General features: G+C 48.5%; 1 protein-coding gene across 1 annotated transcript; it reads left to right on the top strand.

The window, feature by feature from the left end:
• Nucleotides 1-552: 552 nt before the first annotated feature.
• LOC115183928 (cerebral cavernous malformations 2 protein-like) lies at nucleotides 553-11,745 on the top strand. The gene is made up of 4 exons (XM_029744905.1): nucleotides 553-610; nucleotides 3,017-3,176; nucleotides 4,497-4,635; nucleotides 11,334-11,745. The coding sequence occupies exons 1-4, from the start codon at nucleotides 567-569 to the stop codon at nucleotides 11,645-11,647; spliced, it is 657 nt and encodes a 218-aa protein (XP_029600765.1). The 5' UTR covers nucleotides 553-566; the 3' UTR covers nucleotides 11,648-11,745.
• The last annotated feature ends 2,148 nt before the right edge of the window (nucleotides 11,746-13,893 follow it).

The following is a 13,893-nucleotide window of genomic DNA, read 5'->3' as shown; positions in this document are numbered from 1 at the left end:
CTGCCTTAATGTAGACAGACACACTGCCTTAATGTAGACGGACACACTGCCTTAATGTAGCTGGACACACTGCCTTAATGTAGCTGGACACACTGCCTTAATGTAGACGGACACACTGCCTTAATGTAGACAGACACACTGCCTTAATGTAGACAGACACACTGCCTTAATGTAGACGGACACACTGCCTTAATGTAGACAGACACACTGCCTTAATGTAGACGGACACACTGCCTTAATGCAGACAGACACACTGCCTTAATGTAGACAGACACACTGCCTTAATGTAGACGGACACACTGCCTTAATGTAGACAGACACACTGCCTTAATGTAGACGGACACACTGCCTTAATGCAGACAGACACACTGCCTTAATGTAGACGGACACACTGCCTTAATGTAGACGGACACACTGCCTTAATGTAGACGAGCATTAATGTAGACATACACACTGCCTTAATGGTGTACTATATAGAAAAGAAGCTGCCATTTTGGATAGACAGTGTATATGATGATGATTAGTGTTGTTATGTTCTTCTCCCAGGTGACAGCTGTCTGACTGACATGACGTACAGCTACGACGCTGACTTCAGCCTCTGCAGCTCTTAGTGAGTAACACACACACACACACACACACACACACACACACACACACACACACACACACACACACACACACACACACACACACACACACACACACACACACATAGGCACACACACACACACACACACACACATAGGCACACACACACACACACACGCACACATAGGCACACAGACACACACACACACACACACACACGTAGACACATACACACACACACACACACACGCACACATAGGCACACAGACACACACACACACACACACACACACACACACACACACACACACATAGGCACACACACACACACACACACACACATAGGCACATAGGCACACACACACACACACGCACACATAGGCACACAGACACACACACACACACACACACACGTAGACACATACACACACACACACACACACACACACACACACATACACACACAAACACACACATATATATACACACACACACACGCACACATAGGCACACACACACACACAAACACACACACACGCACACATAGGCACACACACACACACAAACACACACACACACACGTAGACACACACGTAGACACACACACACACACATATATATATATATACCCACACACACACACACAAACATACACATAACATACAAACACACACATACACACATACATATACACTTCTGCTGCAGTGTATAATCAGTTAGTCCACGATACAGGGACAGAGAGTTAGTCCATGATACAGGGACAGTCAGTTAGTCCATGATACAGGGACAGTCAGTTAGTCCATGATACAGGGACAGTCAGTTAGTCCATGATACCGGGACAGTCAGTTAGTCCATGATACAGGGACAGTCAGTTAGTCCATGATACAGGGACCGTGTATAATCAGTTAGTCCATGATACAGGGACCGTGTATAATCAGTTAGTCCATGATACAGGGACAGTCAGTTAGTCCATGATACCGGGACAGTCAGTTAGTCCATGATACAGGGACAGTCAGTTAGTCCATGATACAGGGACCGTGTATAATCAGTTAGTCCATGATACAGGGACCGTGTATAATCAGTTAGTCCACGATACAGGGACAGTCAGTTAGTCCATGATACTGGGACAGTCAGTTAGTCCATGATGCAGGGACAGTGAGTTAGTCCATGATACAGGGACAGTGTATAATCAGTTAGTCCATGATACAGGGACAGTGAGTTAGTCCATGATACAGGGACAGTGTATAATCAGTTAGTCCACGATACCGGGACAGTCAGTTAGTCCATGATACAGGGACAGTCAGTTAGTCCATGATACAGGGACCGTGTATAATCAGTTAGTCCATGATACAGGGACCGTGTATAATCAGTTAGTCCATGATACAGGGACAGTCAGTTAGTCCATGATACCGGGACAGTCAGTTAGTCCATGATACAGGGACAGTCAGTTAGTCCATGATACAGGGACCGTGTATAATCAGTTAGTCCATGATACAGGGACCGTGTATAATCAGTTAGTCCACGATACAGGGACAGTCAGTTAGTCCATGATACTGGGACAGTCAGTTAGTCCATGATGCAGGGACAGTGAGTTAGTCCATGATACAGGGACAGTGTATAATCAGTTAGTCCATGATACAGGGACAGTGAGTTAGTCCATGATACAGGGACAGTGTATAATCAGTTAGTCCACGATACAGGGACAGTCAGTTAGTCCATGATACAGGGACAGTGTATAATCAGTTAGTCCATGATACAGGGACAGTCAGTTAGTCCACGATACAGGGACAGTGAGTTAGTCCATGATACAGGGACAGTGAGTTAGTCCACGATACAGGGACAGTGAGTTAGTCCACGATACAGGGACAGTGAGTTAGTCCATGATACAGGGACAGTGAGTTAGTCCATGATACAGGGACAGTCAGTTAGTCCACGATACAGGGACAGTGTATAATCAGTTAGTCCACGATACAGGGACAGTGAGTTAGTCCACGATACAGGGACAGTGTATAATCAGTTAGTCCACGATACAGGGACAGTGTATAATCAGTTAGTCCACGATACAGGGACAGTGAGTTAGTCCACGATACAGGGACAGTGAGTTAGTCCACGATACAGGGACAGTGTATAATCAGTTAGTCCACGATACAGGGACAGTGTATAATCAGTTAGTCCACGATACAGGGACAGTGAGTTAGTCCACGATACAGGGACAGTGTATAATCAGTTAATCCACGATACAGGGACAGTGTATAATCAGTTAGTCCACGATACAGGGACAGTGTATAATCAGTGATAGGGCAGATATGCCTTTATGAATTCTCCATGTGTTTCATTCATAGGTTTCATTACTGTATAATAGTAAACGTTTTACAATGTAATTTAGCCGGTCATTTCTTTCCTGTGCTACCTGTGTATTCTCCCACAGTGATGGATCCCAGGAGGCCTTTGACCTGTACTACAGTGAGAGTTACAGTGAGAGCTCGTCTCTGTCCCTACAGGGCTCCCATCACAGCCTGGCATCGCTGCATAGTGACGGAGGAGACAGCAACCAGGGCCTGCAGCTCATGCAGGAGTACATGATCACCGTAAGAATAAATACATGATCAGTCATTGGACAGTTTTTTTTTTAGGTACACCACCTTCCCTGTTCAGGAAAATTGTTCGTTCGCACGTGACCGTGGCTTGGCTATATAAAGCAGGCAGACGGGCATCAAGGCATTCAGTCACTGTTTCGATTGAACGTTAGAATGGGCCAAACGAGTGACCTTAGAGTTTGGTATGATCGTTGGTGCCAAACACCAGTTCCAGTATCTAAAAAAAAAACGGTCGGCCTCCAGGGCTTTTCACACACGACAGCGTCTAGGGTTTACCCAGAACGCTGCGACAAACAAACTAACATCCAATCAGCTGCAGTCCTGAGGGCGAGAACAACTCGTTGATGAGAGAAGTCGAAAGGAGAATGGCAAGAATCGTGCAAGCTAAGAGGCGGGCCGCAAACAGGTAAAAAACGGAGCAGTACAACAGTGGTGTGCAGATCGGCATCTCAGAACGCACAACTGGTCGGTCCTTGTCAGCAGACATCCACATCGGATTCCACTCCTATCAGCTAAAAACAAGAAGAAGCAGGTCCAGTGGGCCACGCCATCACCAACCCTGGACAAATGAGGAGTGGAAAAACATCTCCTGGTCTGATAAATCCTGGTTCCTGCTGCGTCATGCTGATGGCAGAGTCAAGATTTGGTGTAAGCAGCATGAGTCCGTGGATCCATCCCGCCTGGTATCAACGGTACAGGCTGGTGGTGTAATGGTGTGGGGAAACATCTCCTGGTCTGATGAATCCTGGTTCCTGCTGCGTCATGCTGATGGCAGAGTCAGGATTTGGCGTGAGCCTCATGAATCCATGGCCCCCATCCTGCCTGGTATCAACGGTACAGGCTGGTGGCGGTGGTGTAATGGTGTGGAGAATGTTTTCCTGGCACACGTAAGGTCCCCTTGATACCAATTGAGCAACGTTTCCATCCCCCCCGGAGAATTCAGGCTGTTCTGGAGGAAAAGGGGTCTCCCACCTCAAATGAGATGGGGGTACCTAATAAACTGATCACAGTGTGGAGTCATGGCCACAGTAAAGATCACAGTGTGGAGTCATGACCACAGTAAAGCTAGGGCGACACACAATTGGCCCAGCGTCGTTAGGGTTAGGGGAGGGTTTGACCGGGATAGGCCATCATTGTAAATAAGAATTTGTTCTTAACTGACTTGCCTAGTTAAATAAAGGTAAAATAAAAAATTAAAATTCAAAAGATCACAGTGACACTGGGGGGGGGGGGGACAGGAGTACTCTTCCCCTGTAATGTCCCTCCTTGTAACCTGTGTTTGTCCCCTTCTCTTCCCCCTGTACCACCCAGCTAAGGAGTAAGCTGAGTCCCCAGGAGCTCCAGCAATTTGCCCTGCTGTTGAGAGAGTACAGGGTGGGATCTCCCATAGCTGTGTTCTGTTCTGACCTGCTACAGCTGTATGGAGATAACAGGAAGTTCCTGCTTCTGGGTAGGATAACATGCAAGCAATTCACACACACACACACACAGACACACAAAAAGGTGTAGTGAGACCTCAAGTTATTACGTCACATAGTTTTACCAATGTCACAGAACTGGTCTTTTAACAATGCAATGTTATACACATTCATTTATAAACCAAATAGGGGAAACTCAGGTGAACCAGGTTCCCAAAATGTTCCATTCCTAACCCTGTTTGTAAGGCTAGCTGTAGGTGGGTTATTGTCCTTCTGAAAGGTGAATTCATCTCCCAGTGTCTGGTGGAATGCAGACTGAACCAAATTTTCCATCTAGGATTTTGCCTGTGCTTTTCATTAATTTTTTTATCCTGAAAATCTCCCCAGTCCTTAACAATTACAAGCATACCCATAACATGATGCAGCCACCACTATGCTAGAAAATATGGAAAGTGGTACTCAGTAATGTGTTGTATTGCATTTGACCCAAACATAACACTTTGTAATCAAGAAAAAGTGAATTGCTTTGCCACATTTTTTGCAGCATTAGTTTAGTTCCTTGTTGCACACTGGATGTATGTTATGGAATATTTTTATTCTGTACAAACTTCCTTCTTTTCACTCTGTCATTTAGGTTAGTATTGTGGAGTAACTACAATGTTGTTGATCCATCCTCAGTTTTCTCCTATCACAGCCATTAAACTCTAACTGTTTTAAAGTCACCATTGGTCTCATGGTGAAATCCTTAAGCGGTTTCCTTCCTCTCCGGCAACTGAGTTAGGAAGGACACCTGTATCTTTGTAGTGACTGGGTGTATTGATACACCATCCAAAAGTATAATTAATAACTTCACCATGCTCATTTTGACCCATCTACGGATAGGTGCCCTTCTTTGCGAGGCATTGGAAATCCTCCCTGATCTTTGTGGTTTAATCTGCTCGACTGAGAGACCTTTACAGATAACTGTACGTGTGGAGGTACAGAGATGAGGTAGTCATTATTGAACACAGAGTGAGTCCATGCAACTTATTATGTAGACTTGATAAGCACATTTGTACTCCTGAACTTATTTAGACTTGCCATAACAAAGGAGTTGAATACTTATTGACTCAAGACATGTCAGCTTTTCATTTTTTATAAATATTTTGAAAGAATTTGAAAACATCATTCCACTTTGACATTATGGGGTATTGTGTGTAGGCCAGTGACAAGAAAATCTCAATTTAATACATTTAAATTCAGGCTGTAACACAACAAAATATGGAAAAAGTCAAGGGATGTGAATACTTTCTGAAGGCACTGTAGCTAGCCTTGCCAAAGGGCAAACATGGACCTTGAAGTCAAAACATATTGATACAACAGTAGCGAAGATGGGGAGAGGTCTGTCCGTAATAAAAAGATTCTCTGCATTTTTGACACCACACTGTAAAAAGCAAGTCCTGCAGGCTCTAGTTTTGTCTTATCTTGATTATTGTCCAGTCGTGTGTTACAGCGCTGCAAGGAAAGACCTAGTTAAGCTGCAGCTGGCCCAGAACATAGCGGCACGTCTTGCTCTTCATTGTAATCAGAGGGATGATATAAATACTATGCATTGCAAGTCTCTCTTGGTTAAGAGTTGAGGAGAGACTGACTGCATCACTTCTTATTTTTATAAGAAACATTAATGTGTTGAAAATCTCAAATTGTTTGCATAGTCAACTTACACACAGCTCTGACACACACACTTACCCCACCAGACATGCCACCAGGGGTCTTTTCACAGTCCCCAAATCCAGAACCAATTCAAGAAAGTGTACAGTATTATATAGAGCCCTTATTGCATGGGACTTCCTTTCATCTCATATTGCTCAAATAAACAGCAAACCTGGTTTCAAAAAACAGATAAACCTCGCGACACAACGCCTCTCCCCTATTTGACCTAGATAGATTGTGTGTATGTATTGATATGTAGGCTACGTGTGCCTTTTTAAAAATGTATGTAGTTCTGTCCTTGGGCTGTTATTGTCTATTAATGTTCTGTGTTATGTCATGTTTCATGTTCTGTGTTATGTCATGTTTCATGTTCTGTGTTATGTCATGTTTCATGTTCTGTGTTATGTCATGTTTCATGTTCTGTGTTATGTCATGTTTCATGTTCTGTATGTTTCATGTTCTGTGTTATGTCATGTTTCATGTTCTGTATGTTTCATGTTCTGTATGATGTCATGTTTCATGTTCTGTATGATGTCATGTTTCATGTTCTGTATGATGTCATGTTTCATGTTCTGTATGATGTTCTGTGTTATGTCATGTTTCATGTTCTGTGTTATGTCATGTTTCATGTTCTGTGTTATGTCATGTTTCATGTTCTGTATGATGTCATGTTTCATGTTCTGTGTTATGTCATGTTTCATGTTCTGTGTTATGTCATGTTTCATGTTCTGTGTTATGTCATGTTTCATGTTCTGTGTTATGTCATGTTTCATGTTCTGTGTTATGTCATGTTTCATGTTCTGTGTTATGTCATGTTTCATGTTCTGTGTTATGTCATGTTTCATGTTCTGTGTTATGTCATGTTTCATGTTCTGTCATGTTTCATGTTCTGTCATGTTTCATGTTTCATGTTCTGTATGATGTCATGTTTCATGTTCTGTATGATGTCATGTTTCATGTTCTGTATGATGTCATTTTTCATGTTCTGTGTTATGTCATGTTTCATGTTCTGTGTTATGTCATGTTTCATGTTCTGTGTTATGTCATGTTTCATGTTCTGTGTTATGTCATGTTTCATGTTCTGTGTTATGTCATGTTTCATGTTCTGTGTTATGTCATGTTTCATGTTCTGTGTTATGTCATGTTTCATGTTCTGTGTTATGTCATGTTTCATGTTCTGTGTTGAGCCCAGGCTTCTGTAACAGCTAATAGGGATCCTAATACCAAAAATATCAAATAGCAGACAGAGAAATCAGAACCCTGGACAGCTACATCATACTTAGCTTACGTTGATTGAACTAAATCAATAGTTTAGGAGTCTGAAAATGTTGAAAACATTACCTTGCCTAACCATGCTGTAGGTCACGTAACTGTTTGTTAAAAACAATATGCTTTGTGGACTTCACTGGACGGAGGTTTCTATCCGGTTTTGTGATGAAACAAAGGTGTGGTTGAATTTATTCTGCCACTGTGTCTTCTTATTGTCTCTGCCTTTAGGCCTTTATGTCACGGTGTCATAGCATATGAACTAACAGGTTATAGATCAAACAATGCAATTATCACAACACATAGGCTTTTTTTCTGTTGTGTGTGACTGTATTGATGAGAGAAATAAACAGGGAGAAGGCAGAGAGAGAGAGAGATGGAAAGAGAGAGAGAGATGGAAAGAAAGAGAGGGGAGAGAGAGAGATTAAAAGAAAGAGATGAAAAGAGAGAAAGAGAGAGAGAGAGGGGGAGAGTCAGAAGGAGAGAGAGGGAGAGAGAGAGAGAGAGAGAGAGGGGGAGAGAGAGAGAGAGAGAGAGGGGGAGAGAGAGAGAGAGAGAGAGAGAGAGAGAGAGAGAGAGAGTCAGAGGGAGTGTGAGAGAGAGAGAGAGAGATGAAAAAGAGAGAGAGTTTGTGTATTGTTTGCTAACCCCATGCTGTTGATTGTCAAGCCAGTCTGCAATACGGATGTGACTGGAATACAGATTCATACGAGAGCAGTGGTGTCTGATGGAAACGGCTAAACATCATGTCACACCACTTTCACACTCGGTGCCCACTTCCTATCATTCTGTACCAGGAACAACCAGAGACACTGTGCGAAAGAGGAAGAACACCACTAGAATATATACAGTCTGAAGACAAGCCCTATTCAATAGTGTTAAAGCCTTGGCAGGCAGGGCCACACTAAGCCTTCCCATCATCCCATCCTGTCCCAGGTATATTCATTCATTCACTCATTCAGAAAAACTAGTCACCTGCTGTGGGCTAGCTATAACCCCATACTAAGTCCTCTTGTCTCCTCTCTGTTCTCTAGGACTGGCTGTTCCCCTGTCTCTGTTCTCCAGGACTGACTGTTCCCCTGTCTCTGTTACCCTGTCTCTGTGCCCCTGTCTCTGTTCCCCAGGACTGACTGTTCCCCTGTCTCTGTTCCCCAGGACTGACTGTTCCCCTGTCTCTGTTCCCCAGGACTGGCTGTTCCCCTGTCTCTGTTCCCCAGGACTGGCTGTTCCCCTGTCTCTGTTCCCCAGGACTGACTGTTCCCCTGTCTCTGTTCTCCTGTCTCTGTTCCCCAGGACTGACTGTTCTCCTGTCTCTGTTCCCCTGTCTCTGTTCCCCTGTCTCTGTTCCCCTGTCTCTGTTCCCCTGTCTCTGTTCCCCTGTCTCTGTTCCCCAGGACTGACTGTTCCCCAGGACTGACTGTTCCCCTGTCTCTGTTCCCCTGTCTCTGTTCCCCTGTCACTGTTCCCCTGTCTCTGTTCTCTAGGACTGACTGTTCTCCTGTCTCTGTTCCCCAGGACTGACTGTTCTCCTGTCTCTGTTCTCTAGGACTGGCTGTTCCCCTGTCTCTGTTCCCCTGTCTCTGTTCCCCAGGACTGACTGTTCTCCTGTCTCTGTTCTCTAGGACTGGCTGTTCCCCTGTCTCTGTTCCCCAGGACTGACTGTTCCCCTGTCTCTATTCCCCAGGACTGACTGTTCCCCTGTCTCTGTTCCCCTGTCTCTGTTCCCCAAGACTGACTGTTCTCCTGTCTCTATTCCCCAGGACTGACTGTTCCCATGTCTCTGTTCCCCAGGGCTGACTGTTCCCCTGTCTCTATTCCCCAGGACTGACTGTTCCCCTGTCTCTGTTCCCCAGGACTGACTGTTCCCCTGTCTCTGTTCCCCAGGACTGACTGTTCCCCTGTCTCTGTTCTCCATGACTGACTGTTCCCCTGTCTCTGTTCCCCAGGACTGACTGTTCCCCTGTCTCTGTTCCCCAGGACTGACTGTTCCCCTGTCTCTGTTCCCCAGGACTGACTGTTCACCTGTCTCTGTTCCCCAGGACTGACTGTTCCCCTGTCTCTATTCTAGAGGACTGACTGTTCCCCTGTCTCTGTTCTCTAGGACTGACTGTTCTCCTGTCTCTGTTCCCCTGTCTCTGTTCCCCTGTCTCTGTTCTCTAGGACTGACTGTTCCCCTGTCTCTATTCCCCAGGACTGACTGTTCCCCTGTCTCTGTTCTCTAGGACTGACTGTTCTCCTGTCTCTGTTCCCCTGTCTCTGTTCCCCTGACTCTGTTCCCCTGTCTCTGTTCTCTAGGACTGACTGTTCCCCTGTCTCTATTCCCCAGGACTGACTGTTCCCCTGTCTCTGATCCCCAGGACTGACTGTTCCCCTGTCTCTGTTCTCTAGGACTGGCTGTTCCCCTGTCTCTGTTCTCTAGGACTGACTGTTCCCCTGTCTCTGTTCCCCAGGACTGACTGTTCTTCTGTCTCTGTTCTCTAGGACTGGCTGTTCCCCTGTCTCTATTCCCCAGGACTGACTGTTCCCCTGTCTCTGTTCCCCAGGACTGACTGTTCCCCTGTCTCTATTCCCCAGGACTGACTGTTCCCCTGTCTCTGTTCCCCAGGACTGACTGTTCCCCTGTCTCTGTTCCCCAGGACTGACTGTTCCCCTGTCTCTGTTCTCCATGACTGACTGTTCCCCTGTCTCTGTTCCCCAGGACTGACTGTTCCCCTGTCTCTGTTCTCCAGGACTGACTGTTCCCCTGTCTCTGTTCTCCAGGACTGACTGTTCCCCTGTCTCTGTTCCCCAGGACTGACTGTTCCCCTGTCTCTGTTCCCCAGGACTGACTGTTCTCCTGTCTCTGTTCCCCAGGACTGACTGTTCCCCTGTCTCTATTCCCCAGGACTGACTGTTCCCCTGTCTCTGTTCTCTAGGACTGACTGTTCTCCTGTCTCTGTTCCCCTGTCTCTGTTCCCCTGTCTCTGTTCTCTAGGACTGACTGTTCCCCTGTCTCTGTTCTGTAGGTCTGACTGTTCTCCTGTCTCTGTTCCCCTGTCTCTGTTCCCCTGTCTCTGTTCTCTAGGACTGACTGTTCCCCTGTCTCTATTCCCCAGGACTGACTGTTCCCCTGTCTCTGTTCCCCAGGACTGACTGTTCCCCTGTCTCTGTTCTCTAGGACTGGCTGTTCCCCTGTCTCTGTTCTCTAGGACTGACTGTTCTCCTGTCTCTGTTCTCTAGGACTGACTGTTCCCCTGTCTCTATTCCCCAGGACTGACTGTTCCCCTGTCTCTGTTCTCTAGGACTGACTGTTCTCCTGTCTCTGTTCCCCTGTCTCTGTTCCCCAGGACTGACTGTTCCCCTGTCTCTGTTCTCTAGGACTGACTGTTCCCCTGTCTCTATTCCCCAGGACTGACTGTTCCCCTGTCTCTGTTCTCTAGGACTGACTGTTCTCCTGTCTCTGTTCCCCTGTCTCTGTTCCCCAGGACTGACTGTTCCCCTGTCTCTGTTCCCTAGGACTGACTGTTCCCCTGTCTCTGTTCCCTAGGACTGACTGTTCTCCTGTCTCTGTTCCCCAGGACTGACTGTTCCCCAGGACTGACTGTTCCCCTGTCTCTGTTCCCCAGGACTGACTGTTCCCCTGTCTCTGTTCTCTAGGACTGGCTGTTCCCCTGTCTCTGTTCTCTAGGACGGACTGTTCCCCTGTCTCTGTTCCCCATGACTGACTGTTCCCATCTCGGGTTCCCCAGGCACTAAGTCTGACTGTGTCTTCCTCTCTGTCTCTTTCCTCCAGGTATGCGTCCCTTCATCCCAGACAAGGACGTGGCCGTTTTCGAGAGCTTCCTAGAAGGCATCGGGATCCGGGAAGGGGGCATTCTGACGGACAGCTTCGGCCGGATCAAACGGAGCATGAGCAGTACGGCGGCGACGGCCGTGCGGGGTTACGACAGCTGGTCACTCCCCTCGGGCTCGCAGGACTTCAACCGCAGGATCAGTGACATCACACACGACATCGAGGCCCTGGGGTTTCAACATGAACATGGGGGGTGGCAGGGAGAGCAGGGGGGGTGTCAGGGAGATATAGAGGAGGAGGATTATTATCTGTGAAGGAGTGGTGGGGTCGTTGTGGAACAGAAATGTAGTCGTTTTGCCGTGTTTATCCACAATATCATGACCAACACACTCATGTAAACACACACCACACACGAGACTGAGATTAGCCACAGGGTCAGCCACAGGGTCAGCCTCAGGGTCAGCCTCAGGGTCAGCCACAGAGACAGCCACAGAGACAGCCACAGGGTCAGCCACAGGGTCAGCCACAGGGTCAGCCACAGGGTCAGCCACAGGCTCAGCCACAGAGACAGCCACAGGCTACAGGGTCAGCCACAGGGTCAGCCACAGGGTCAGCCACAGGGTCAGCCTCAGAGTCAGCCACAGGGTCAGCCACAGGGTCAGCCACAGGGTCAGCCACGGGGTCAGCCTCAGAGTCAGCCTCAGAGTCAGCCACAGGGTCAGCCACATGGTCAGCCACAGGGTCAGCCACAGGGTCAGCCTCAGGGTCAGCCTCAGGGTCAGCCACAGGGTCAGCCACAGGGGCAGCCACAGGGGCAGCCAAAGGGGCAGCCTCAGAGTCAGCCACAGGGTCAGCCACAGGGTCAGCCTCAGGGTCATCCTCAGGGTCATCCTCAGGGTCAGCCTCAGGGTCATCCTCAGGGTCATCCTCAGGGTCAGCCACAGGGACAGCCACAGAGTCAGCCACAGGGTCAGCCACAGGGTCAGCCACAGGGTCAGCCACAGGGTCAGCCTCGGGGTCAGCCACGGGGTCAGCCACAGGGTCAGCCACAGGGTCAGCCTCAGGGTCAGCCACAGGGTCAGCCTCAGGGTCAGCCTCAGTCAGCCACGGGGTCAGCCATGGGGTCAGCCTCAGGGTCAGCCTCAGGGTCAGCCACGGGGTCAGCCACAGGGTCAGCCACAGGGTCAGCCACAGGGTCAGCCTCAGAGTCAGCCACGGGGTCAGCCACGGGGTCAGCCTCGGGGTCAGCCACAGAGTCAGCCACAGGGTCAGCCACAGGGTCAGCCTCAGGGTCAGCCACAGGGTCAGCCACAGGGTCAGCCACAGGGTCAGCCTCAGGGTCAGCCTCAGAGTCAGCCACGGGGTCAGCCACGGGGTCAGCCTCGGGGTCAGCCACAGGGTCAGCCACGGGGTCAGCCACGGGGTCAGCCACAGGGTCAGCCTCAGGGTCAGCCACAGGGTCAGCCTCAGGGTCAGCCACAGGGTCAGCCTCAGAGTCAGCCACGGGGTCAGCCATGGGGTCAGCCTCAGAGTCAGCCACAGGGTCAGCCACAGGGTCAGCCACAGGGTCAGCCACAGGGTCAGCCTCAGAGTCAGCCACGGGGTCAGCCACGGGGTCAGCCACGGGGTCAGCCACAGGGTCAGCCACAGGGTCAGCCTCAGGGTCAGCCTCAGGGTCAGCCACAGGGTCAGCCACAGGGTCAGCCACATGGTCAGCCACATGGTCAGCCACAGAGACAGGGGCACAACGGCAGTAGGTGGCACCTGAGTCATGAGACTGAGTGGCCATTTTTTAGTTTCCATATCAGTAGCTTAACTCTCATTGAGGACGTAGTGAGTCACCAAGTGGTAAACATTATTTTGTCCCTCTAACTCATTTAGTGATAGGGCTCTGGTCAAAAGAAGGGCACTATGTAGGGAATAGGGGGCCACAGGGCTCTGGTCAAAAGAAGGGCACTATGTAGGGAATAGGGGGCCACAGGGCTCTGGTCAAAAGAAGGGCACTATGTAGGGAATAGGGGGCCACAGGGCTCTGGTCAAAAGAAGGGCACTATGTAGGGAATAGGGGGCCACAGGGCTCTGGTCAAAAGAAGGGCACTATGTAGGGAATAGGGGGCCACAGGGCTCTGGTCAAAAGAAGGGCATGTAGGGAATAGGGGGCCACAGGGCTCTGGTCAAAAGAAGGGCATGTAGGGAATAGGGGGCTATTTGGGATGTGACCTGTGTAATCCTCAAAGGCTAAAAGGGTTCTTTGGCTGTCTTCATAGGAGAACCCTTTGTTCTGAGATGGTAGAGACCACTGCCTGGTTCTGTAGACAAACAGGGAGCTCTTTGTTCTGAGACGGTAGAGACCACTGCCTGGTTCTGTAGACAAACAGGGAGCTCTTTGTTCTGAGACGGTAGAGACCACTGCCTGGTTCTGTAGACAATCAGGGAGCTCTTTGTTCTGAGACGGTAGAGACCACTGCCTGGTTCTGTAGACAAACAGGGAGCTCTTTGTTCTGAGACGGTAGAGACCACTGCCTGGTTCTGTAGACAAACAGGGAGCTCTTTGTTCTGA

The sequence above is a fragment of the Salmo trutta genome, unplaced genomic scaffold, assembly GCF_901001165.1.
Source record: "Salmo trutta unplaced genomic scaffold, fSalTru1.1, whole genome shotgun sequence".
Lineage (NCBI taxonomy): Eukaryota > Metazoa > Chordata > Actinopteri > Salmoniformes > Salmonidae > Salmo > Salmo trutta.
This window is presented reverse-complemented; position numbering and strand designations above follow the sequence as displayed.